This window comes from Pelophylax lessonae (genome assembly GCF_965119305.1).
Source record: "Pelophylax lessonae genome assembly, chromosome: 12".
Lineage (NCBI taxonomy): Eukaryota > Metazoa > Chordata > Amphibia > Anura > Ranidae > Pelophylax > Pelophylax lessonae.
Genome location: NC_138779.1, coordinates 127,433,859 through 127,461,141, shown reverse-complemented (window position 1 = coordinate 127,461,141; position 27,283 = coordinate 127,433,859). Strand labels below are relative to the sequence as shown.

The window sequence follows — 27,283 nt, the reverse complement described above, 5'->3', positions numbered from 1 at the left end:
GAAAATTAACTTCAAGTGCAATCATTTACATTATAATAGTAACTCAAACATATAAAATTAAGTGTAACAATCTAAAAAATAAAAATTCCAAAGTGCTCTACTAGTGTGAACCTTCCAACTAAAAAGTTTTTGCACTTAAGTTAAATTGTATGGCAAATATCTGTAGAGGGGTTCCACCATCACTGCTAAGTTTTGAAAAAGATGTACAGTATGCCTTATTTTCCTTTTGATGTGTATTACAGGTGAAATTACATGTGAGGCACTGATATGGACTGATAGGCAGCACTAATAGGCACTTGTTCTCAGCACTGACTGGCACTGATGAGGCTGCACTGATGGGCACTGATTGGCAGCACTTAGAGGTGGCACTTATTGGCAGCACTGATGGGTACTGATAGGCAGCCCTTCTGGGCACTAATAGGCATCACTGATGGCTACTGATAGGCGGCTTTGGTGGGCACTGATTGGTGGCACTGATAGGAAGCACTGATAGGCACTGTTAGATGTCACTGATGGGCACTGATGAGGCGGCACTGCTGGGCACTGATAGGTGGCACCGATAGGCACTGATGAGGCGGCACTGCTGGGCACTGATAGGTGGCACCGATAGGCACTGATGAGGCGGCACTGCTGGGCACTGATAGGTGGCACCGATAGGCACTGATGAGGCGGCACTGCTGGGCACTGATAGGCACTATTATGTGACACTGATGGGCACTGATGAGGCGGCACTGGTGGGCACTATTAGGTGACACTGATGGGCACTGATGAGGCGGCACTGGTGGGCACTGATAGGTGGCACTGGTGGGCACTGATAGGTGGCACTGGTGGGCACTGATAGGTGGCACTGGTGGGCACCACTTATGGACACTAACAGGGGAGAGGGGGAGTTTCACATTCAGCAGACAGTGAGACTTGCAAGAAGCGCTCAGTCTGCCTGCAGAAAGAATAGGGAAATATGAATTCCTCTATATGCAGCTTCCCCATCCCCCTCCTATCCAGCACACACACCTGGGCAATGGGCACGCACTCACCTTCTTCCCGGAGAGGCTCCATCCCTTCTTCCCGCCGAGGCTCCGCCCCCTTATTCCAGCTGAGGCTCCGCCCCCTTCTTCCCATCGCGGCTCCGCCCCCGCTAGCAGCACGGACTGAAGGAGCTGCCACTGCAGCTGCCTTCACGCTGGGATGCGGGATCTCAGAGCACGCCGGCTGACACCCCCCAGGGCTTGCCCCCCCCCCCCCATTGGTACCCCACTGTGTGTGTGTGACACTTTCATGTATGTAGCTGCTTTCAGGGAGAAAGACCAGCTGTCAAAACTTAGCAGTGATGTCGGGGGTGGGCGGATGAGCAGCTGTCAAACACCAGCCAATGATTGGGCTGCTTAAGAAAGAGGCGGAGCCACATAAACAAAGCGGCCGCCCAGACCCCATCCCATTGGCTGGTGTTTGATAGCTGTTCGGTCCCGCCCACCCCCGACATCACCCCTGAGTTTTGACAGCTCGTCTTTCCCCCTGCAAGCATTAACATTACCTGACAGTGTCACACACACACACTGCGCGGCTCTGGCAAGCCTCACTGTCTGCTGGAGCCAACAGCACAGCGGCCTCTCCACCAAGTATCTCACTACCCTCAGTCCTCTTGGAAGCAGAGGCAGGCATTGCACTTGCTGCAAAGTGTGTTAGTATGTATATCCATTACCACATTGTCTGCAGCGTCCTCTACTTGTTTTTATAGGGTTATGTCCATACATGTCCTTGCAAATGTCTTTTGGTGGATGTACAGTTGACCTTTTGGCTGGAGTGCCATTTGAAGGATTCCATCTTTCTGTGGATGGTCTCTTCCTGTCATTTAAGGGGCTCCCTGTCTGCAGGATTGGGCTACCATGGATTAAACCTGGTCGCCCTCTCTTTTGTTTTATGACAGTTGTGCCGACTAGGATGAGAGAGGATGCTAACTGGGCTTGAAAGAGCCTCCTGTTTAGTATCTTTTTCTTGGGAGCGTTCAGTGCTTTGCAGTCCCGTTTGAACAGCAGTCATGCATTGATCACAGCTAGGATGATGGTGTGCCAGAAGATGTAAAGGGATTTCAGGGGAAACTAATATTTTGCTGCAAATGAGTCCAACATATCCACACCGCCCATGAATTTGTTATAGATACCCATGATATAAGGCCTCTCAACTTCAACATATCTTTTGGTGGCTTTGTCTCAGTGTTGAACCTTCTCCACCAGTTATGGGCCAGCAAAGGATGACACAAGTGTGGCCTCCCTGTTGTCATACCATTTCACTGCACAGATGTTGCGGCTCGCCTCCACTCTGACATTAAAGTTTCCTCTGCCCTTTTTCTTTAGCCTTTTCTCACCATCAAGGTTACAGTTGATAAGGCGTACCTGTCTGGCTGTTCCAGTGTAATGAATTCCCTGGTCAAGCAGCTTAACAATCTGCGGGATGCAGGTGAAATAGTTGGCTGCATAGATTTTGTAGTTGTGACCTTGTGGAAGTGTGGAGGTCAGCTTCATCACAATATCCCCTGACAATCCAAGTTCAGATCTAGCATGTATTCCGTTCACACTGCCTTGGTACATATCAAAGTTACACAGTATGCCAAAGATGCCTGTCCTTACTAAGCAGTGTTAATTTTGGCAGAAAATTTCGATTTAGTTTTTGTCATAGTCTTTTGACTAAAATGCTATTTTTTAGTTTTAGTCATACTGTATTTTAGTCATCGGAATTCTTTTAGTTTTAGTCTAATTTTAATCTCCATTACCTTTTTAGTCAACTACAAATCAAATGGGTTTAGGAAAATTGTAATGCATTATTTAAACATTTCTCTAGAATTTCCAAACTAATTACATACTCTTGGAGTAAAAATCGAATATTATGTTATTATTTATGGTATTAAGGGTTGAACATGCACTACAGACACAGATTTAGCCATTGTGATCTATAACTTCTTTATAAATAAAACCAAATTTTATAAACAAAAAAAATTATTGCTTTTTGACAAACCGAAGTGCAACTATAAAATACAAAAACCCCCAAAAAACTGTAAACTCTTTTGGCTGTAATGTCATCACACATATTACCTGAATATATTACCAGCATTATATATTAAGAAAACATATAAGAAAAGCCTTCTTCTTATTTTTTTTTCTCTTTTAGCAGCTTAGCAGATGCCCCATACTTGTGCTTATGCAGTAGTGCAATACATTTTCAAACTTTAATGTGCTATTATTACAGGCTCTGGGTAGAATTGTGTTGCTGATTTAGAAATGGCCAGCACAGTAGTGTTAATTTTTATGTCAAATTTCAATTTAGTTTTAGTCATAGTCTTTTGACTAAAATATCATTTTACTTTTAGTCGTATTTAAGTCTTATGACTAAAAGGAAATTTTAGTTTTAGTTGTATTTTAGTCATCTGAATTGGTTTAGTCATATTTTAGTTGAATAAATAGTGTTAATTTAGTTGATGAAAATGTTTTAGGTCGATGAAAATAACACTGGTCCTTACCCACACCTTGAACCCCCATGGATGTGGCTTGCCATGTATGTATTGCTTGATGCCGCTAAATTTCCCCCTAAAAGGAATCGTCATATCATCCACAGAGTTGTGTTCTTCTGGTACCGCCTGCAAGCATTTCTCCCTGAATGCATCAAGCCATGGTCTGAGTTTCTAAATTTGTCATTTTTTCCATCTCAAACACTGTCAAATTGTTTGCAAATTGTAATGATCGCAAGAGAGACTGGAATCTGTTCTGTGACATCACATCTGAAACAGAGGTGTACTGCGTGTCTGTTTCTCAATACATATGGACTCCAGCCTTTTGAATTAGGTCCATCTTCAGATACATGCAAATCATTTTGTTGGTATTTATTGATGCATCTTCTTAAGAACGCTGTACTCATTGGTGTGATGTCAGAGCCTGGATCATGTCTTCTGACACAAACCTTCGGAAGTACTCCAATGGTGTATATTGAGGGAGACAGCATCATTAGTGATATCCTGACCAGTGTTGGGATTGGCAAAATCCTTTCATCCAGTGATACCTGTCACAGGGCATGGTCTGTGTGCTCGAGTGGCTTGGTTTTGTTGGTGTGATGTCCACAAAATCGTCAGATAGGCAATCATTTGGTTTTTATTTTCCCTTTTCTAGTTCACAGGCAATTTCACATTTTTCTTCATCACTAATATCAGTGTCCTCTGAGTCCATCTCAGTCACTGTCCCCATTTTGGATGGCATCAATGACAATGGTATTGTGAATGATCAAAAACAGTATTTCTATGGCTTTTTTTGCCACATGAAACATGTAAAAACTGCAAGGTGCACAGGCAAATTCTGCTACTCCTTTAACCCAACGTTGTAAAATTACAACACAGACGTAACAAGCTCAAAATCTAATATTATCAATGTATTCCAGTACCTTGATATATGCATGATCTAGACATGTTATTAATCACAGAAAAAATATTTCAGGCAGTTTACTTACTTTAGTCTTCCTTTATCAAGTCCAGTTGTGTGCTTCAAGGCAAGTTCACAGGTTGGATGACTTCATGTCCAGGTAAATAGGCCTATTTACACATTTTACCATCCAATATCAGTGTTAGGCTGAGCAATAGGACCTAATAATTATGTAAATGTGGTCGTTAGGTGAAAAAAAATACTGGTTAATTTTAGTAGAGTTAAAATTAATGTTGTAATATTACAACGGTGGGCTTTACGGGGTTGAAATTCACAATGTAAAGGCACTTGGCTCCAAACTCAGGATTCTTCCCAAGCAGGGGGTGAAGGTTAGCTGTAAACTGTACCTTCTAGAAGGCTAGCTGGGTATTGCACTTGGCTGCTTCTCCCCTATAGGCTTCGGGAGTGGATAAGTAGAGGTTACTCCCTTGTAAGTCCTACAGCATATGTGGCAACTTCTGCACAGGCTTCCAGCTTAACAGGTCCTACCTGCTCCCACGGTGTCTCAAAAAAGCCTGGCTGAGGCTCTTGGGGATGAGGATTCCTCCCTGCTTTCTCTCTCTCCCAGCGCACTTCCTCTCTGGCACTTTCTGCCTGGAGGCAGAGTCCCCCAGCACAGGGGTCCCCTCCAGGCATCTGGATCCTCTATCTCCACATGACCAAACTCCACAATACTTAGGGATTGTAAAGTCTCATTTTTTCTATTAAAATAATAAACATATTATACTTACCTGTTATGTGCACTGATTTTGCACAGGGCAGCCTGGATCCTCCTCTTCTCGGGCCCCTGGCTTGAGCCCCTGGCCCCTCCCTCCTGTTAAGTGCCCGCACAGCAGGAAGCTTGTTATGGGGGCACCCGAGCCAAGCTGCAGCTCCATGTACCCATTCAGTCTGATTGGCTGAGTTTGATTGGCAGCAGCGTGAGCAAATGGCACTGCTGCTGGGTCTCAGCCAGTCAGGAGGGGGAGTCTCAGACGGCCAAGGCACTTGTGGACATTGCTGGGTAGAGATGGGGCGCAGGTAAGTATTGGGGGGCTGGGGAGGTGCTGCACACAAGGCTTTTTATCTTAATGCATAGAATGCATTAAGGACATGTCTGATGGGACCAAGATAAACTTATTTTGTTCAGATGGTGTCAAGCGTGCGTGGTGGGAACCAGGTGAGGAGTACAAAGACAAGTGTGTCTTGCCTACAGTCAAGCATGGTGGGAGTGTCATATTCTGGGGCTGCATGAGTGCTGCCAGCACTGGGGAGCTACAGTTCATTGAGGGAAACATGAATGCCAACATGTACTGTGACATACTGAAGCAGGGCATGCTCGCTTCCCTTCAGAGACTGGGCCGCAGGGCAGTAGTCCAACATTATAACGACCCCAAACACACCTCCAAGACGACCACTGCCTTGCTAAAGAAGCTGAGGGTAAAAGTGATGGACTGGCCAAGCATGTCTTCAGACCTAAACCCTATTGAGCATCTGTGGGGCATCCTCAAATGGAAGGTGGAGGAGCACAAGGTCTCTTACATCCACCCGCTCTGTGATGTCGTCATTGAGGAGTGGGACTCCAGTGGCAACTTGTGAAGCTCTGGTGAACTCCATGCCCAAGAGAGTTAAAGCAGTGCTGGAAAATAATGGTGGCCACACAAAATATTGACAATTTGGACCCAAGTTGAACATTTTCATTCCCATTTGTACTCACTTTTGTTGCCAGTGGTTTAGACATTAATGGCTGTGTGTTGAGTTATTTTGGGGGGGCAGCAAATTTACACTGTTATACAACCTGTACACTCACTACTTTACATTGTAGCAAAGTATAATTTCTTCAGTGTTGTCACATGAAAATATTTACAAAAATGTGAAGGGTGTACTCACTTTTGTGAGATACTGTATATGTGATGGCTGCTTTAGTTTTCTTTATTACAATTTATTTATTTTATGTTTACCTGGTGATCTAGCCAGTCTGTTTTACAAGTTTTTTCAACATAACAATCAGTCCTGCAGATGTAGCAGTTAGAGAAGGGGTCCCCAACCTCTGGGCATGGAGAGGTGCTGTTCTGTGACCTGTGAAATGTTGCTCTAACTGTTCGCTCCTGAGGGTAAAACAAATCTAAATGCCTAAGCAGAATTTTGAAACTTTGACATATGTTTGTAAAACCGTACACATCATCACAACTACTTTGTGCATCCAGGTGAATTATACTTTGTATTTTTCCAGGACAAATTGGGCTTTCTTTTGGTGGTAAATGGTAATGGATATCTCCTGTTTTTTTTTATTATTATCAAAGGAAAACTGGCACAAAATACTAAAAAAAAAAAAAAAAAAAAAACATTCTTTTTAAATTTAGCTGTAGTTTTGTTGCTACTACCATAACCTTCCACCAAAGAACAACCTACATTACATTCTCCTTCTCCTGACGATCGCATCGATACCACATACAATATACAGTCAGAAGTATTGGGACACTTGCCTTTACACGCACATGAATTTTAATGGCATCCCAGTCTTAGTCCGTAGGGTTTAATATTGAGTTAGCCCACCCTTTGCAGCTATAACAGAGTCACGTCTTCTGAGAAGGCTGTCCACAAGGTTTAGGAGTGTGTCTATGGGAATGTTTGACCATTCTTCCAGAAGCTCATTTGTGAGGTCAGGCACTGATGCGGATGAGAAGACCTGGCTGGCAGTCTTTGCTCTAATTCATCCCAAAGGTGGTCTATCGGGTTGAGGTCAGGACTCCAGTTCCTCCACCCCAAACTCGCTCATCCATGTCTTTTTGGACCAAGCTTTGTGCTCTGCCCCTCCCGCCTTCACACTCACTGGACCGCTGGGCTGCGGAGGAGGAGGCAGGAGCGGCCGGCTAAGGCTCTCTGTGGCTCACTAAAAGGCTGAGCCAGGTGCCAGTCCAGGCTCCTGGGTAGATCCCAACCATATGGTCGTGATCTTTCCCCAGTCCTAACCGGCTCGGTGACGTCAGCTGACAGCGGGCTCACAGGAAAACGGGTCACAGGAGTGCAGAACGAACTGCACTTCTGTGATCCACAAGAGAAGTACAGCCAAACAAGCTTTGGCTGTACTTGCCCTTTAAATACCACCAAAATAAAGCTCTATGTCTCAAAAAATGATAGATAACTCATTTGAGCACAGCATTGCATGACGGAGTAATTGTCGGTAAAACTATCTTTGCTAAAAACTGAAAAATGGCCTGGTAAATAAGGTATATTACAGGCTGGTACTCCAGCGGTTAATGTTGTTTTTATGGTATTCTTTCATGTGCCTTGTACTTATCTGAAGCTGACATTTTGTCATGGTCAACTAGTCGACCAGCTAAGTAGGTACATGTATGCTTTATTGTGCTTCAGATGTCATTGATTCTATCCTGAGACAGATCCCCCAGTGATTGCTCATCAGGCAGAAGGATCCTTGAGGTCTAGCCAGTACTGGATTTAGATGTGGGGGGGGGGGAGGGGCACTTCAAATTTAGAAGATACATATAAGATAAATTATATAACAAATAAAAAGTTAACTGAAATGAATGATAAACAGCATTTGTTCTAAAAGTTAGATTCCAAAAAAGACACTTGTCTGATTTTTCTCAATTTTGTTGACTGTAAGAATATACATTACACAGGTAACTGGCCAGTCATCATCACAGTTATGCAATACATTACAACATTTACAAAAAGTCTTTCTTCCTGTACTTAGCATCTGCAAAATCTTTAACGAGCTCCTCAAACTGTATCATCTTGAGGGCACTGCTCTGGACAGTCAGTAGGCACAGAGCACTTAGTATTTCATGGGACATCCATGGTTCTCGGATAATTCTTTAGTGTCAATTTGCTGAACGACTTTTCTCCTGAACAACTAGTGACCATCATTCTCAAAGAGCTACAATAACACTTGGAAAGGATTTTAGCAAAGCTCTCCATCATGTAATAAAACTGCCTGTTGGGATGGAGTGAGATATGACTGGAGCTTGGCAAGGGCTCCAAACAATATCCTCAACGAACACACTACTAAAGTCTCGAGGGAAAATACGTTTCAATTTTTTTTTTTTATTATTTCAGGAAACTTGGTTTTCTTTTACTAGCTGAGAGGCTATAGTAAGAGATGGAATAGAAAATATGAGAAAGTGCGCTGATAAATGAATGTGCTGCAACCAAAGATCCAATGTTATGGAAATAAAAGTGATAGTGAAAAAAGTCTGGTGCGCTACAAATTAAATTGTGTACAATTGTAAATCTAGATGGTAGTAACTCCCTTAAATTGTTACAACTATGTAAAGTAATTAAGTAGTTTCCTCTTTGTTATCCTAAAATGTGACTCTTTTGAAGCAAAAATAGATAACTGTAACAGGAAATGCTTCTTTTTCTTTTTAGGCAAGAGTCCTGGTCACCACTCGTCCTTCTGCCCTTAAGAGAATCCCAAGGAAATATGTAGAGCGATATGTAGAGATTTGTGGCTTTTCTGACACAGAGCTACAGAAGATGTACTTCCAAGTGCGTCTGGGCCATAAAGATGCAGATCCTCAAGAAACAGAAAATCTAGCAGAGATGTTAAGTCGTAATTTAGAACATCATAGCCAGTTGTCTGCCGCATGTTTCTTGCCCTCATACTGCTGGCTAACCTGTGCAACATTACATTTGCTGTACTATTCCAAACCAGGCGATCCCCCTATGACACTGACTGGAATTTATACAACCTTCCTGAGACTTAATTTTGCTGGAGAAGTGCTGGATATAACCCATCCCTCTAAGATATCTCTCATGCGTTATGTAGCACGCACTGTAGGTAAGTTGGCATATGAAGGCTGTCTGTCACGACGCACACGTTTTACTGAAGACGAAGTTGCAAAGTGTTTTCATGGGGAATTAAACAGTGAGGAGGAGCTTAATCTTCTAAATGTCTTCCGGTCTGATGCCTTCCGCTTCTTCCTGACACCCTGCCTTCAGCCAGGTCAAGAGAACCTGTTTGTCTTCACAATACCTGCTATGCAGGAGTACCTTGCTGCACTTTATTTTGTATTGGGAGAACATAAGACTGCTCTGCAGCGCCTGGGAAAAGACGTTTCTGAGATCATCGGCAAAGCGGGAGAAGATGTGGTTGCAGTAGTCAATGTGTTGTCCAAGTTTCTTCCTCTACGCATCTTTGCACTCTTTAACCTGTTACGTGTCGTTCCTCGGCTGTTTGGAAGGGTTACTGGGAAGAACCGTGACAATATAGCTCAAACTATGGCTGTAGAAATGTTCAGGGAGGAAGACTCTTATAATGATGATGTTTTGGACCAGATAAACTCAAGCATCCTTGGTGTTGAAGGGCCTTCTCAACTAACAGACGACGCTGGCCCAGAGGAAGCATTTGAGTTATTTCCTATATTCATGGGAGGGCTTCTATCACGTCAAAATCGCACTATGTTAGAGCAGCTGGGGTGTTCGATAATGAATGTGGACGCATTTGAAATCACAAAGGCTCTGAAAAAGGATCTTTTACGCAGGAGCCTTCAGAAGTTGCCACCCTCTGAGCTCTTGGACTTTCTGTTCTTTTTATATGAGTTTCAGAATGAAGGATTTACAGCTGGCTTGGTCAGTTCACTACGAGATCTGGATCTTTCCACTGTCCGAATGACACCCCTCAAGTGTACTGTTGTGGCTGCGGTAATGGGAGATACCAGGAAACCAGTTGCAGAAATGAACCTCAGTAACTGCCATCTAGATCCTGATGCCATCCACACTTTATCCCCCTTGCTGAGGAGATGCCAGAATGTGAAGTGAGGAAAAAATATTTACATTAGGTGACAATATTAGGTGGCGTGAAAATGAAGCAAATTAAGAGTTATGTGTTATAAAAGTAAAAAGCATAGGTATGAAAATGAGTCAATATATGTTCCCATCGTTATGTGTCTGTGCTATTTATGTGAAAATTTGCAGTAGTTAAACCCCCTCCCATGTGCAATCTTTATATAAACAGGGTACTGTGTTTGGGACATGTTTGCAAAACGTTTCCCCTTTAAAATCCATATGCTGACACTTTGCATGGTGGGTAATTTACATCCTTCTGGGCTTTTGCTGGCAGCTTTTTCCCAATGCATGATTGGGAACCATGTGATCACCATGTCAGTTATGACATATTGATTAATGCAGGCTAGAGCCTTGATTGAAAAATATGCCTTCGGGCTGCAAATTAAAGTGTTTTTAAAGGCAGAAGGTTTGTAACCTTAATGCATTCTATGGATTTAGATAAAAAGCATTCTGGGTGCAGCTCCCCCTCACCAGACCCCCCCCCCCCCCTCCTTATACCTATCTGAGCCTCATCTAGATCCAGCAGTGAGCATGAGAGCTGCAGCTCTCTTGGGTCTTTCTCTCCTCATTGGCTCACACAACAGTGGGAGCCATTGGGTCTTGCTGCTGTTAATCACAGCCAGTGAACCAATGAGGATAGAATGGGGGGGGGGGGGCAAAGCTATGCTCTGTGTGTGAATGTCCATTCACAGGAGCGTGGCTCAGGAGCGAGCCTGCTTGTGCGTCCCCGTAGCAAGAGGCTTACTATTGAGGGCACTCAGTAGGGGGGAGAAGCCAGGACCACCGGCGGAAACTCAAAAAAAGGAGGATTAGTGCAAAAGAGCAGGCAAGTATAACATGTTCTTTATTTAAAAAAAAAAAAAACAACCTTTAGAATCACTTGAAGGTTTACATTTGCACTTGGTAGACATTAACAACACACGGTTGAGGCAAAGGCAGTGGATGGCGGTGTACACATGCCACAGCTGCAATGCTTTGAATCATAACATGGCAAAAAATGAGCCCCCCCCCCCCCCCGGTCATGTTCTGTAAGCATTACCACCCCCTGAACACAACCCATTTGTCTGGTTTTAGTGTGGGTTTTTAGGGGAGGAGGCAATATAACGTCTCACCGAAGCCTGTGAAATGCCTTTAGAAAAGCATCCCACCAGGGATTGCTTTTCAGAGGACACCACTAGCATAAACAAGCCCTAACACTGCCACCTGCAGGCTGTAGTGGCTTCTGCAGTACTACAACAGCAGTTTTAAAAATAATATATTTAAATATTGCTAATTTCTACAGCAGCCTCTCAAACCTTCCTGACAGCTAAATCTCAGGCTGTTTAACCGGCAAAGCACCTGCAGTCCTTTACTAATAGGATTCAGTTTGAATTGCTTTACTTAGTCATGAAGGTTGATTATCTAGGGATTTCTGTGCCTAAAGCCAATTTTTTTTGCAGTTTTACGTATCAGTGATTACTGCATGTTAAAATGGGGTTACTATTTTGTTTAAAAATTTGCCTGTTCTTGCATTAAACAGTTTTTACACTTTTATAGACGAATTGGGATAACGCCTGCTTTAGATTTGTTACATGTTCCCATTTGTATAGTGTAAAGCTAGATACATACAATACAACTTTTGTTGTTTGATTTCCTTTAGATTTAACTTCAACTATGTAGTATAAGGGCCTGCCTGTTTGCATACTAATTGAAAGTGTTTAGGTTTGACCTCCTATTATATGGTTTTGGTAAATCTAAAAGAAAAAATCAAAAGTAAATTGTATAGTGTGTATCCAGCTTAACCTAAAAAAAAAACATTAAAAAATGTGTCCTTTCAGTTTACTGCATTAATCCATTGAGGAAAAATGCACAAACTAAACATAGTATAATTTGCAGTCTGCCCAAATGTTTTTCTTTTTTTATTAATCCGCGGTGGTGCAAATCCTGAAACTAAAAACCCATAAGTGAACTAAAAAAAGTACATGTGAACACACGCAAAAAAGTGCAATTAGGGGGGTGCTTTGTCCACCCCCCGAAGGGGTAGGACCTCTACCCTGATCCCCGGGCGCAAGGCTCCTGACAGGGACAAAGGGTTTCCAATGGTCTGCCTAGCCAGAAGGCCTGGCAGACCCGTTCTTCTAGGCCAGCTAAAGCCGTCCCCGAGGGGCTGTGCCAAAGAGAGACCCCCCCCAGGAGCAGAGGAGGAAGGAGCCTGAGAACCACACATCCTCCCCCTAGACTTCAGGGCAAGCCCAAAGACTCACACCCTCCATCCTATTAAGAAAAAAAAAACACACACAAAAGTGAAAGTGACAAAACCAAAACGTGGGAGAGAAAATAAGTACATATATAAGTGGCTGTGCATGGTGCACTGCCCGGTCCCTGAGGCCTGGTAACAAAAATTGACCCGGACTTTAGCCAAAAGGCCCAACCCTAAAAGGCGCAGTGCAGAAAAAGTGTTTGGAGCAGTGAACATGTGTCGGTTCACACATGGGGGTTCCACCCCCAAGTGTTACTAAGAGCACCTCTGGGGCAACCACTCCCAGAGGGCACAGACAGCGCAGACTGTCTGCCTCCCCAGCCCATGGCCAGAAAAGGTAGACCGTTCGAACCAGGAGGTAATGGACCCTTCCAGCTTTCTCAGGGAGAATTTACTCCCGGCGCCCAATGACCTATGGGCGCACCACGTTCAATTCCTACCAGTACTAACCTTCCAGGTCCCCATCACTCCAGCAGGTTTGCATAGCCCCCACCCAACCTATGATACTACACTTGATCTTAGCCAAAAGGTCAAGAAGCTATGTCTGTCCAAATGCCTGCTCCTAAGAAACAACTAGAAATAGATAATAAATACTTAAAAATAAAATGTTTTTGAAGATGCTGCATACATGGTAAGACATGGCAAACCTATAGTGGGGTTTTCTCAAATTTGGCTGCAAAAGTAGAACTAAACATTAAAGTGATTTAAAATAATAAACATGGTATACTTACCTGCTCTTTGCAATGGTTTTTCACAGAGTAGCCCAATCCTCCTCTTCTGGGGTCCCCCACCAGTGCTGGGGTCTCCCGCACAGAGTCACTTTTCATGGAGACACTTGTGCGTACTCACTCCCAAGCTCCGCTCTATGCGTCCATAAGCCACACAGTGTGGGTCTCAGCCCCACCCCCTGCTCCCTCCGCACTTGCTCTGACTGGCAGCAGCGGGAGCCAATGGCATTATCTGAGCCAATGAGGAGGGAGTAAGCCGAGAGAGCCTTTTTTGTCTGTCTCAGTAGATCTTTATTATAATAACCTACTATTCTGGGAACATTGTACACACTGGTTCCTCCATTGGCACCTTAAGAATGGTGATGATAATACATCTTCATGGCAGTGACAGAATTATATACAGTTTGTAGATGTTAATGACAGGTAGAGCAGTAAACAGCCATGGCAAGCTTTTGATGTGTCTGCTTAAAATTCTGTTATAATTATCAGTATAGTGCACTCCGGATTGCAAGGTTTGTATAAAATGGCATCTCTGTTTTAGTTTGCAGATGAATTCACTAGGATCCAATTCCTGCAGAGAAATAAAAGATATTCTGCTCCATCCAGACTGTGCGATTACCAGTTTACGGTAAGATTAGTACAACAAAAAATGCCTCTGTATGCCAGTATGCTGTGCTTGTTTATAGGGTTTGTGTGTTGATGTCAGAGGAATATAATGCAGCTTAGAAATGAAAGGTATAATTAGGGCTTTGTAAAGAAACTATGGTTCAATTAAAACAGGATTTGCATTCCCATACCAGTATATTGGAATGCATTAACTGCCTGAAGTAGGTCAAATGCTGCTCAGAAGGAGGTCATCTACAGTTAAAGTGTAGGTAAAGTGAGTTACATCAGAGTCCACAGAGTTCCCCCCCCTTATATCAGAGTCCACAGAGTTCCCCCTTATATCAGAGTCCACAGAGTTCCCCCTTATATCAGAGTCCACAGAGTTCCCCCTTACATAAGAGTTCTCAGAATTCCCATAGCCCTCATTATATCCGAGGGGAACCTTGATGTAAGAGGTTCTCTGGTCTCCAGAACCACCCCCCCCCCTTACATCAGAGTTTGCAGAATTCCTCCTTATCTCAGAGTCCACAAAGTTTCCCCTTGCACTGAAAGAGTGAACTCTGCTGAGTCCGACGTAAGGGATCATTCTGGGAGCTCTGATTTAGGGTGGATTGCTGTGAACTCAGATGTTGGGGGGAGGGAACTCTGGTGACCAGGGACCCCCATATATCAGAGTTTCCCTTTACACTAGAGTCTGCAGAGTCAATACACTAATTTAAAGAGGGGACACTGATGTAAGAGGTGAGTGAGGACACTGATATAAGGGGTGACCTTTCATTGTCCCCCCCCCCCACCTTAGGGCTTCCATTCATCCTTATATCAGTTACCCCTACCCACAGAGTGACTGATTGCCCCACAGACTCTGTGTGGCCTGGATCTGTCACATGCTGACCTCCTGTATTTGCCTGCAGGCTTAGTCTTTTGGTCCTCCTTTCCCCCAAAATTGCCTCCTCCTTGCAGTCGCTTTCAAATTTGCAAGAAAGGCAGGGGGGGGGGAGTCCTCTGGTCAGGTATGCAGTGACATTCTGGCGCTTGGCACCTTTCCTGTACATTTAAAAGCGACTGCAAGGGGGGGGGGGGCCCGGAGAATCAAGGGGGAAGAGACTTGCCCCCCCCCCCACAGTGGTTGAACTCCAGGGCTCGGTCGCAAGTGCAAACCTTTGCGTCCCTGGTAGTTGTGCCACTGCAGTGGAACCTGCAACAGATCAGAGACTGCAAGGAACAGTAATGTTTTATCATCAAATGCACAAAAATTTTCACTCAGATGATTTGAGTGCACCAAGCAAGCACACATATAGTTGTTGCACAGTTTATTTATTACTCTGTCACATATTTTGAATTGATTCCTGATAAAACCCTACTCCATGAAAATGTTTAAGAAAAATCTTTACCCCATTAAAAAAAGAAAAGTCCTAAAGCAGTATACACCCTTTCTATGCTGCAGCGCTGCACTCTGTCCCCTTCTGGTCCTTGTTGCCATTCCTCTTCCGCTAGGTTCCCATCTGTGCAGGTTGGAAACCCACAAAATATTGCATATGTTCACGACCCACAGAACAACCTGCTGCACTATAACAGATGGGTGAGAGTTGCCATGCATCTGCACCAGCGGGCGCGTGTTTTCACATGCACCAAGCTGCATGGTGCTCAGGCACCATGCAGCTTGGTGCGATGCAATTCAGGCACCTTCGCCTAAGTAGACAAAAATCCTTGCACAGGCCCTGCTTATAAGTAGTTACAAAGCAGGATATTGTTAAAATGGGAAGCACTTGAAATGTCTAAATATAACTAATCAACTATTTCCTGACAGATCAGCTTATACTTAACTCTAGTAACTCTAGTACATGACAATTTTACAAAATATTTATCTGTGACCACCCTTCCATTTTACAGAATAAAGCTCCATGCACACTGGGCCTAAATATGCTGCTTCTACAGGAGTTTAGCCTGTAGAAGCAGCTCAATGTTATCCTATATGCCCATGCACATTAGGTTTAGAGTTTAGAGGCATATCTTAAGCTCAGCATTTAGAGGCAGGAAAAAAACACTTCTGGTTTGCATTTTTAAGAGGAGTTTTCTGGCAGAAAAATCACTAAACTGTTCTAAACGCCTGTACAAAAATGCTCTATATGAGCGTTTTTTTTCTTCCAGAAGAATTGACGTTTTTTAAGCCTAGTGTGCATTGACTTTAATTGTTGGTATCAAAGCAATGGCACATCTCTGACCTGCTGAAGGAAAGAATTGACTGCCCACAGACTTCTCTTCTTAAACGCAGAGACCCACAATGAAATGTATATGAGGAGTTTGCCATATTTTCCCCATTTAGTTTTGAGGAAGTATATAAGTTATTGCCGTGAAATATTATTAGACTCTCCTTACCTTGTCCAGACATACTGCACATCTGTGTTTGACATTGTGTTGGAGGATTCATCTCATGGTGTCCTTTTCTGCCTAGATTGTGTAATAACCCTCTGGCAGCAGAAGGAGTGGGATTTATTATGGAGGGTCTTGCTTCTAACAGTTCATTGAAGTACTTATCACTCCTTCACACTAATCTTGGAGACAAGGGGGCCGAGATGTTGGCAGATCACTTGGGAAGAAATCAACATCTTGAGGAACTAAATCTGGCCTACAATGGGATACATGACCAGGCGGCTTTCAGGCTTGTTGAAGAGGCTGCACACCACCCAACACTGAGCAGAGTGCAGTGAGTACCACTAATATGTAATGTATTTTTTGTATCATAGCTTGTATATTTCATAAACAGTAAGTATACACAGGTCTCCTGTAACATACTTGGTATACTAGGGTGAAAAAGGAGATACGACTGTCATGGTTAACATCTGAAATACGCCAACAGTTTTGGAAGGCAACACAAAATTCCCTGGGTCCACACACACTCAGACACACAGAGATTTCTCAAATTCGCTGAGGGGTAAATGAGTATCAGTTCAGTGTTTAGTTCAGCTTTAAATTGTATGTATTGCCACAATCTTTTTGTTTTTTAAGGTTGAAACCCCTGCCAGTTTATTTCTTGCAGTCTGTGTCCCATTGGCAACATTCTCCTTCACATCCTGTCTCACAGACTCAAAAGAAGGTCAGAGGAAGGCCTCATTCACACAGGTGGTAAAAACAAGTGGCTCAGCTGCATTTATTGTCCTCTTCCCCGAATGCCTACTGAAAGCCTAACAAGGCAGCCAAAAGGGGTTGTAGATATGTCACAGTCACAATGCTTTGTTGCAGGATCACCTCCTGAAAGCCTGGAAACCACTGCTCTACTGCCCTCTTAAAATCAATCCATCGCAGGTCATTTTTCAGAGGGCACTATAAACTGACACCTGCGTGAACCTAGTGAAAGTCTCAAAATAAGATGGAGTTTGCTGTAAGCCCTAAAACAGGAATCCCCCTTGGAAGATTTACCCTTGCTTTTTGTTCTTGTGGCAACTCTAAATTTGTGTATTTTCCATCACTTTCTGCCTCTGTGAAAATAGTCACCCAACAAAAAAAGAGGGGGAATATGTTGGGACACAGACAGAAATAGGGATTTTATTCCTGACATCCTCGGTACAGAACCAATTAGAAAAAAAAATTTGGCTATAAGCTTTAACCACTTGCCGACTGCCTAACGATGATTTACATCGGCAGTCAGCCCCTCACAGGCAAAGTGACGTAGGTCTACGTCGCTAGCCTGTGAGGCTCTAGGGAGTGAGCGCGCGCCGCCGGAGGCGCGCTCCCGCTTGCGACTGTGCCCGGCGGACTCGCGATTGTCCGTTACAGCGGGAGAAAGGCAGGCAGCTAATGTAAACACAGCCGCCTGTCATTCTCCCCTGTGTAAGAATTGAGATCATACGGTTTTGCTATGTAGGACCGTTGATCTCTGTTCTTACACCTCAAGCCACATCCAATCACAGTTAGAAGCACGCCCCTAGGGACACACTTAACCCCTCCTTCCCTGCCAGTGTAATTTTTACAGTAACAATGCATATTTATAGCACTGATTACTTTAGTAATGTCACTGGTAACCCCAAAAGTGTCAAAAATGTCAGTCAAGGGTCCGATCTGTCCGCTGCAATGTCGCAGTCCCGCAAAAAAAAAATCGCAGATCGCCGCCATTACTCGTTAAAAAAAAAAACAACAAAAATGACAAATATCTTTCCCTTAGTTAGTAAACGCAATAACTTTTGCGCAAACCAATCAAAATATGCTTTTTGCGATTTTTTTTTTACCAAACATATGTAGCATAAAAAAAATTGGTCTAAAATGTTAAAAAATTTTGATTTTGACTTTTTTTTTGGGGGGAATTTCTTATAAAAAAAATGTGAAAAATATTGTTATTTTTGCAAAATTGACGCTCTTTTTTTGTTTATAGCGCATGATCAAAAAATCGCACAGGTGATCAAATACCACCAAAAGAAAGCCCTGTTTGTGGGAAAAAAAGGACGTCAAATTTGTTTAGGTACAGCGTCGCACGACCGTGCAATTGTCTGTTAAAGTCACGCAGTGCCGAATCGCAAAATAGGCCCTGGTCAGGAAGGGGGTAAATTAAGTGGTTAACCTTTATTACTGGTACAGACCCCATCTTGATGATCCTGGGGCTCAATGCTTTTTCTGGACTTAGTCCACTTCTTCTGGAGACATAGATATATTTGTACACCAAATAATCGAATTAGAATAATATCCATCATTATTTACAATTCATAATGGTGTAATAACCAACATCCCATTGAATATTCAAATATTAATAAATCATCTTGGACTAATTGTGTTTTCCACATACACATCTGATGTTCCCCTAATTTGTGTACAGTCCATGGGATAAAATGTTAAAGTGAACCTTTAATGGCAAACCAACGGTCTCTTTTTTGTGCCAGATTTCTTCTCCCACACGCGATTGGCTTTTAAAAACCTTTCGTAAACAAACTGTTCGCCACCCCAGACACAGAAATGATTACCTTGTTCCCCCGGCCTCTGACACTTCTGGAAGACACGGGTGAAGTCACTGTGCCTCTCGGCAAAGCTGGGAGCTTCTGAAGTTCTGCAAGAGTCAACTCTTGCAGGATTTCAAGCCCCCTGCTCTCAAGGAGGGGGGGGGGGGCAGTTTGTTTATGAATTACTTTTAAAGCCATTTGATTTGAAGCATCTTCTTTGGGCGTTTTTTTGGGGCATTTTTCAGGTGTTTTTTGCAGGTGTTTGGAGGCAGGCCTAGACATCTAACAAAAACGCTTGTAATCTGCCTAAAAATAAGCTCATGTACTTTTTTAGAGCTGCAGGTGTTTTGCTTCAGGCGACAAAATGCTCATATGTGAACAGGGGGCTATTGAAATAAATGGGATTTTGCTTGTTGGGTGTTTTGAGACTTCAGAGATGAACGTTTTACGAGCTGAAAAATGCTCAGGTGTGAACAGGGCCTAAAAGAGGTGGGGAACACACAGCACACACAATGGATATAAAAAGTCTACACACCCCTGTCAAAATGTCAGGTTTCTGTGATGTAAATAAATGAGCCAAAAGGAAATCATTTCAGAACTTTTTCCACCTTTAATGGGACCTATAAATTGTACAACTCAGTTGAAAAAAAAACTGAAACCTTTTAGGGGGGAAAGTAAAACTAAAATAATGTGGTTGCATAAGTGTGCACACCCTCTTATAACTGATGATGTAGCTGTGTTCAGAATGAAGCAATCACATTCAAACTCATGTTAAATAGGAGTCGGTAAACACACGCCATAATTTAAAGTGCCTCTGATTAACCCCAAATAAAGTGCAGCTGTTCTAGTAGGTCTTTCCTGACATTTTCTTAGTCACATCCTACAGCAAAAGCCATGGTCCACAGAGAGCTTCCAAAGCATCAGAGGGATCTCATTGTTAAAAGGTATCAGTCAGGAGAAGGGTACAAAAGAATTTCCAAGGCATTAGATATACCTAAGACCTGAGGCCTAGAGCAACATTAAAGGAGCTGCAGGAATATCTGGCAAGTACTGGCTGTGTGGTACACATGACAACAATCTCCCGTATTCTTCATATGTCTGGGCTATGGGGTAGAGTGGCAAGATGGAGGAAGCCTTTTCTTACGAAGAAAAACATCGAAGCCCGGCTAAGTTTTGTAAAAACACATCTGAAGTCTCCCAAAAGCATGTGGGAAAATGTGTTATGGTCTGATGAAACCAAGGTTGATGTTTTTGGCCATAATTCCAAAAGATATATTTGGTGCAAAAACAACAATGCACATCACCAAAGAGCACCATACCCACAGTGAAGCATGGTGGTGGCAGCATCATGCTTTGGGGCTGTTTTTCTTCAGCTGGAACAGGGTCTTAGTCAAGGTAGAGGGAATTGTGAACAGTTCCAAATACCAGTCAATATTGGCACAAAACCTTCAGGCTTCTGCTAGAAAGCTGAACATAAAGAGGAAATTCATCTTTCAGCATGACAACTACCCAAAACACATCCAAATCAACAAAGGAATGGCTTCACCAGAAGAAGATTAAAGTTTTGGAATGGCCCAGCCAGAGCCCAGACCTGAATCCACTTGGAAATCTGTGGGGTGATCTGAAGAGGGCTGTGCACAAGAAATGCCCCCGCAATCTGACAGATTTGAAGTGTTTTTGCGAAGAAGAGTGGGCAAATATAGGCAATTATGAGTGCTGTAATAAAATTAAAAGGTGCTTCAACAAAGTATTAGTTTAGGGTGCGCATACTTATGCAACTATATTATTTTAGTTTTTTATTTTTTACTTCCATCCACCCAAAAGATTTCAGTTTGTTGTCCAACTGAGTTGTACAGTTTATAGGTCACATTAAAGGTGGAAAAGGTTCTGAAATTATTTATCTTTGTCTCATTATTTTACATCACAGAAAGCTGACATTTTAACAGGGGTGTGTAGACTTTTTATATCCACTATAGGTAGATGACTATAAACATTGGAGGATTTTTATCCACAGCAGTTTGATCCTACTTATTAGTAAGGAGTCAAACATTGTGAGTGAGCCTTTTATAAGGGTGTCATTCTGACCATGGAGGATGGAATATACATTTTGAGCACTACTGGATTGCAGAAAAGCAAAAAGTGTGAAGTGGGCAACTGGATTTATGACACTTGATATTATATTGTGGATAAAATATTTGTACTGATAAATGTTTTGTAATTTATTTTTCGGGGAAATGAGAGAATGGTTCAAACAAATAAAATAAATGATAAAATAATAATAATAATCAGTGCAAACCATAAAATTCAAAAAATTCAAAAATTGATATCTTATTTAAAGTTATTTTGACACATTTATTGATATATTCACTTGGCGCAGCAATATTATTTATTGATAAATAAAATAAATGATCCAACATAGTTATTTCAAATAATAACTTTTATGGCATTAAGAACTGGGCACGATAGAGCAAAAGTTTATTTAAAGTGTTACTAAATCCATGACCCTGCATTCACTATATCCGATCTCCCACAGTACACAGAACATGGAAATGCAATTATTTTAGTAAATATAAACTGGTAAATGCATTTTCTAATCAGCAGTATGTAATAATAATTACAGAGCAACAATAAAATGTGTCTTTTTTTCTCTCCCTAGAGTGCAGCTTTAAATACAAACTGCATTTTGTCATATCTATGTGGCTTTAGCCTATAACTCAAATCTAGTTTTATCCTAAAAACTCTTGTAAATGTATGGTATTTTTTTTTTTCTTCCTGCAGTCTCTACTTTAACGAACTGTCAGATGATGGTCTCCAAACCCTGAAGCCTGTGGGGGTCAAAGTACTTGTATCTCTTACTGAGGGAACAGATGCATCACGTCACTGGCATCTCATTTTAAGGGAGCTGCGGGCCAATGTTGGAGGTTGGGATCATGCACGTATTAGTGCTCACCTCACTCTACTCCTGCGGGATCTGCAGCAAAGCCGGGCACTAACTTCAAGTCTGTGGCGCAAAGCACGGATTTTCCGCGTAGAGACTGAGGTGAAACGTATGCTGGGAAGAATTCAGCAGGGAACACTTTAAAAGAGATGTGATCAAAATGCAATTCATTTTCGTTTTCCAGTGTTTGCTTCAGATATTGATCGTACAGTTAAAGGTCACGTCCAAGAAATGGTATACATGTACAGGGTGTGTTTGCAGCATATGTACAATGGTGTCAACTGTGTGTTATCGCCATGATACATAAGCAATAGAATGTGGATGAATTTTTGCACTAGTACTCCTAATATTTTGTGCATACAAGGGAGTGGTGGCTATTTGCACATTTTTTAAGGGGTGTATGATAAGCTTTCATGCATCAAGTGTTGTTTACTTCTTTGTTAAAGCTTCACGTTCATCCTTTTAAAATTTTTAAATAAAACATCTGGTAATTTTTTTTTCCTGTATGCATTTTCTTATAATTAAAAATGTTTTTCTATTCTTACTTTTTGAGGGTAGGTTTGAAATTTAAAGTGTGCCCTTGCCCAGACTATGAACATTATTAATGAAATGACAGCTTGTTAGGAACATGTACTGTAAATACGTTATTCAAACTTTAAAAATGGCTAACACTGACATCTTTAGCTCCTTGTACTGTGAACTAATTCATTGTCAAAGATCACAACAAAGACTCTAAAAATTGGTTTCAGTGGGTTTTGAACAATGTAAGCCTCTATCATACCGGCACTCCTGGAAAAGTGGTCGTGAAAGTAGAGCTTTCTCAGATAATTTTTTTCCCCTGCATTTAGATGTTCCTGCTTTAAAGCAGATATAGCTGCATTTAGTCCTAGTTCACACATTTGCGATGCAGGAACCATGCAAATCCACTGCGGGTTTCCGCATTTTCACTCAACTTGCAGGCAGTTCACACTGCCATATGCGAATCACTGGGGGTGTCAATACAAAGTTAACGTCAGCCCCAGATCAGTTCACATATTGCAGTGCGAACTGTCAGTTCAGACATGAATCAGATTGCATAGGTGTGAACACCCATGCGATCCGATTCTGGTGCGGACCCAAAAAAGGGTCCTGTGCGAGTTTGGTCAGAATGCGATGCAAATTCAGCCAATCTGTATGGCTGACTTAGCATCGCACAGGCATGTGATTTGCAGAGCAGTGCGCTGCGAATCACATGCAATATCTGTCATTGCATATGTGGGAATCGGCTCTTAAGGACATTTAAATGCATTTACATGCATTTTGTTTAAAATTAGATCTAATCAGACCCCGGATGAAGGAGAATTATATTTTCTGTAAGCACAACTAAACTGACTGCACCTAAATGCAGGTAAATGCTGAGTGTGAATGGCACCATTGCTAAATGATTACTTGCATTTATATGCATTTAGAAATGTCCTCTAAATGCTTATAAATGCAGGTTTGACAGTGCCAGTGTGAATAAGGACTCAGGCTAGGGGCATAGGGGCAGCCGGTAATGAGAATGGTTATATTCTTGCCAGTGGTACTAAATGCTTCCTGCACACTATTTGTCACCAGCAAAAATCTGTTCCATTTCTACTTCATACAAATCTATGTCCAGTGCTGCTGTATTTTGCATGCAACTGCTCATCTGAGATAATGGGATATGTTATTATAATGGGGGATTTTTATTATCAACATATGGACTGGGCAGAAGGAACAGCGCATTTGTCTAATGCTCGCCATTTCCTAAATGTCTTGCAGGATATTTTCATGGGTCATTTGGTGAATGAACCAACAAGAGATAATGCAGAAGTAGGCCTACTGATTACTAACAATAAAGACATGATCGCAGATGTGGTAATAAAGGGAAACGTAGGAAACAGCGACCAAAGGTCAATTCGTTTTAGTATAAATCACAAAAATAAGAAGCACAAGGATACTGAATTTCAAAAGTGCCAACTACCCTAAACTTTGCTAGAGGATATTAAATGGGATAAACTTCTAGGAACAAAGAACACGGAGCAAAAAAGGGAGTGCTTTAACAACATACTAAATAAAAGTATTGGCCAGTGCATTCCAACAGGAAATGAGTATTAAAGAGCTAAAATGTATCCTGGATGGCTAAAATCTAACGTAAAAATGCATAGCAAAGAAAAGGACTTTAAAAGATACAAGGCTGAGGGGTCATTGTCAGCATTCCAATACAACAAAGAATACAATAAGAAATGGAAGATCGCAATCAGGGCAGCTAACACAGACCACGAAAGGCAGAGGAGAGTAAAAAAAAAAACAAAACAATAAATTCTTTAAATATATAAACAGTTAAAAAGTGAGGCCAGAACATATTGGCCTCATAAACGATGATGAAGGGAATTTGGTTACAAAAGACAAGGAGAAGGCAAAGGTTTTAAATGCAATCTTCTCCTCCATTTTCACAAAGGGAAAGGGGGGGGGGATATAGTAACCAAGACTGTAATGTTAATAAAATCTCACAGAATGCACCCTCATAACAGGGGCAGTATCAGAAATATAAATATAAGAGTGGAATAAATAACCACTACCTGGGCAAACTGGATAAATATTCTAAACTGTGCTCTAAAGCACAAATTAAACTGCTGGTTGTATAGACCTAAAAAGGTCTAAAGAATGTAAACTTCAAAAAAACGGTTAGCATCTAATCCGATCGGTCCCTTGACAAACCGCGCTACAGTATAAAGTGAATGAGTGCCAATATGATTTAAATTACCAATATATGTAGATTAATACATTCATAAAATAAAGTGCATGGGGTAATTAAATTGTATGAATATAACAAATTATGATTCATTAAATATATATATAAATAAATAAAGTGCAGAGAAAATTAAATAATGTCCATAGACCACCAAAGTGACAATTTAGTGCAAATGGAAGGAACTCATGTGCACTACATGTCATGGTCTTACCTTCTTGCTGTTCTCCTTCGTTTGACATGTGCTGGCGGCCATCTTGGTTTCTGGGTTTCTTGTAGCCTCCCACCCTGCGGCTCCTCCTTCCCACTGGGAGGAGCTGGATGCCTAGCTCATATATATAGGAGGTCTGTGGCTTCAGTTCCTTGCTTGGTCCTCCTGTGTTCACATGCTTCTAAGACTGCTGCTGCTTCTGGTCCCTGATCCTGGCTTCGTCTGACTACCCTGCTGGTTCCTGATCCTGGCTTCGTCTGACTACCCTGCTGGTTCCTGATCCTGGCTTCGTCTGACTACCCTGCTGGTTCCTGACCTCTGGCTTCGCAAGGACTCTGCCTCGGTTTCGCCATCCGTTTGGACTTCTGCTTTACAGCTTGATTTTCAATAAAGCCTTATTTTCACTTATCTGTTGTTGTACGTCTGGTTCATGGTTCCGTGACACTAGGACCAAGCCTTGAATTCTGACGGTACAGGGCCATCCTCGCTACCCACGCTGGTTGCCAGACTTGATCAGCAGGATCACCTGTTGGGTCGGTTCGCCGTGGCGTTGCAAACCCTGCTTGAACGCACGGCTCATTTCGCTCCCGTTGCCGATGGGTCAGTTGTCGCTCCCGGGCCCGCTCCTACTGCCGCTCCGGTTGTTGCGCCAGAGTCTACCCCGACACCTGTTGTTGCGCCTGCGGTGTTTCGGGGTATGACCGGTTCTGCCCCCCTTCCACAGCGCTTTGGGGGAGAGCCAACTCAGTGCCGAGGTTTCCTTAACCAGGTGGGCATTTATTTCGAGTTGCTGCCACATGCCTTTCCTACTGAGAGATCAAAGGTGGGCTTCTTAATTTCGCTGCTCTCGGACAAGGCCTTGGCCTGGGCCAGCCCTTTATGGGAGAACAACAATCCGGTGGTTGCCGAGTTTTCCGGTTTTGTTGCTTCTCTTCGGAGGGTATTCGATGTGCCGGTTCGTGCTGCCTCTGCTGCGAAGCTCCTTATGTCCATCAGACAGGGTTCACGATCCGTAGCTGAATACGCCATTGAGTTTCGTACCCTGGCAGCAGAGGTGGGCTGGAATAATGAGGCTCTGGTCGCTGCTTTCTCTCATGGTCTCTCGGATGCCTTGAAGGATGAGGTTGCAGCTAAGGACCTACCAGTGGAGCTCGAGTCTCTTATTTCTTTCTTGATTTTGATTGACACCAGACTCAGGGAGAGACCTTCCTTTAAGGAGAGTCTGCGGAGGCCTCCTAACAGATTGGCGCCTACCTTTGCTGTCCCACCCGTGCCTCCCTCTCCTCCCACGCCTCCTGGGGATGACTTGGCTGGGGGTGAACCCATGCAGCTGGGCTTTGCTCGCCTGTCCGAGGGGGAGAGGGTACTCCGAAGACGCGAGGGTCGATGCATGTACTGTGGTCTCGGTGGGCATTTTCGGTTGGCATGTCCGAACCGTCCGGGAAACGCTCGCACCTGAGATCCTGTCGGGGGCAGATCTTGGGTGGAGTCTCCTCGTCCCCGGTTTCCCGTGTTGACAAACCACTGATCACTGTTGTCCTCTCCTGGGTCGGGGGCTCAGTGACGACCCAGGCGTTGGTGGACTCTGGTGCTGGTGGTTTGTTCATTGATAGTGTGTTCGCTGCCGCCAATTCCATTCCTCTGCAGGCCCGAGGTTCTCCACTGGCTCTTGAGGCGATAGACGGCAGACCCCTTCTGCCGCCACACGTGACTCATGAGACCCTTCCTGTGGGGATAGCCATTGGTGCCGTTCACAGAGAGTCGGTCTGCTTCCAGGTTATTTCGTCTCCACACTACTCGGTGGTCTTGGGGTACCCCTGGCTCCAGAAGCATAATCCGACTTTCGATTGGAGATCGGCCGAGATCCTCTCGTGGTCACCGCAGTGTGGGGCTAGTTGCATCCATGGGCCTGTCAAGTTGCTGTGTACTTCCTCGGACTCTCTGTTGCCTCCTGAATACGAGGAGTACCGGGATGTATTCGATAAGGTGCGCGCGGTTGCCCTACCTCCGCACCGCCCATACGATTGTGCCATCGAGTTACAACCTGGTGCCGTTCCTCCTCGTGGCAAGGTCTATCCACTGTCGGTAGCGGAGAATGAGGCCATGGAGGAGTACGTGAAGGAGGCGCTTTCACGCGGACACATTCGCAAATCCTCGTCCCCGGCAGGGGCTGGATTTTTCTTTGTGAAAAAGAAGGGCGGTGAGTTGAGGCCTTGCATCGATTACAGGGGTCTCAATCGCATCACGATCAAGAACGCTTACCCGATACCCTTGATTTCCGAGCTGTTCGATCGCCTTAAAGGGGCCACGGTCTTTACCAAACTCGACCTGAGGGCGGCATATAACCTCGTAAGGATCAAGGCGGGCGATGAGTGGAAGACCGCGTTTAACACCAGGACCGGTCATTATGAATCCTTGGTTATGCCCTTTGGGTTGTGCAATGCGCCCGCAGTCTTTCAGGAATTCATTAACAATGTTTTCCGTGACCTGTTGCAGCAGTGTGTGGTGGTCTATTTGGATGACATCTTGGTATATTCTGAATCCATGGAGACCCACATTCTGGATGTCAGACGAGTGTTGCAACGGTTACGAGAGAACAAGCTGTTCGGTAAGCTTGAGAAATGCGAATTTCAC

At 43.3% G+C, this 27,283-nt stretch overlaps 1 protein-coding gene across 1 annotated transcript in view; it reads left to right on the top strand.

Moving 5' to 3' along the window:
• Positions 1 to 22,181, top strand: part of NLRX1 (NLR family member X1) — a 37,182-nt gene extending 15,001 nt beyond the window's left edge. The window contains exons 5-8 of the mRNA XM_082274543.1: positions 8,832 to 10,219; positions 13,759 to 13,845; positions 16,276 to 16,527; positions 21,527 to 22,181. Of these exons, the coding sequence (XP_082130669.1) occupies positions 8,832 to 10,219; positions 13,759 to 13,845; positions 16,276 to 16,527; positions 21,527 to 21,830 (2,031 nt within the window). The 3' untranslated portion in view covers positions 21,831 to 22,181. The remainder of the gene's footprint in view (positions 1 to 8,831; positions 10,220 to 13,758; positions 13,846 to 16,275; positions 16,528 to 21,526) is intronic.
• Positions 22,182 to 27,283: the final 5,102 nt, after the last annotated feature.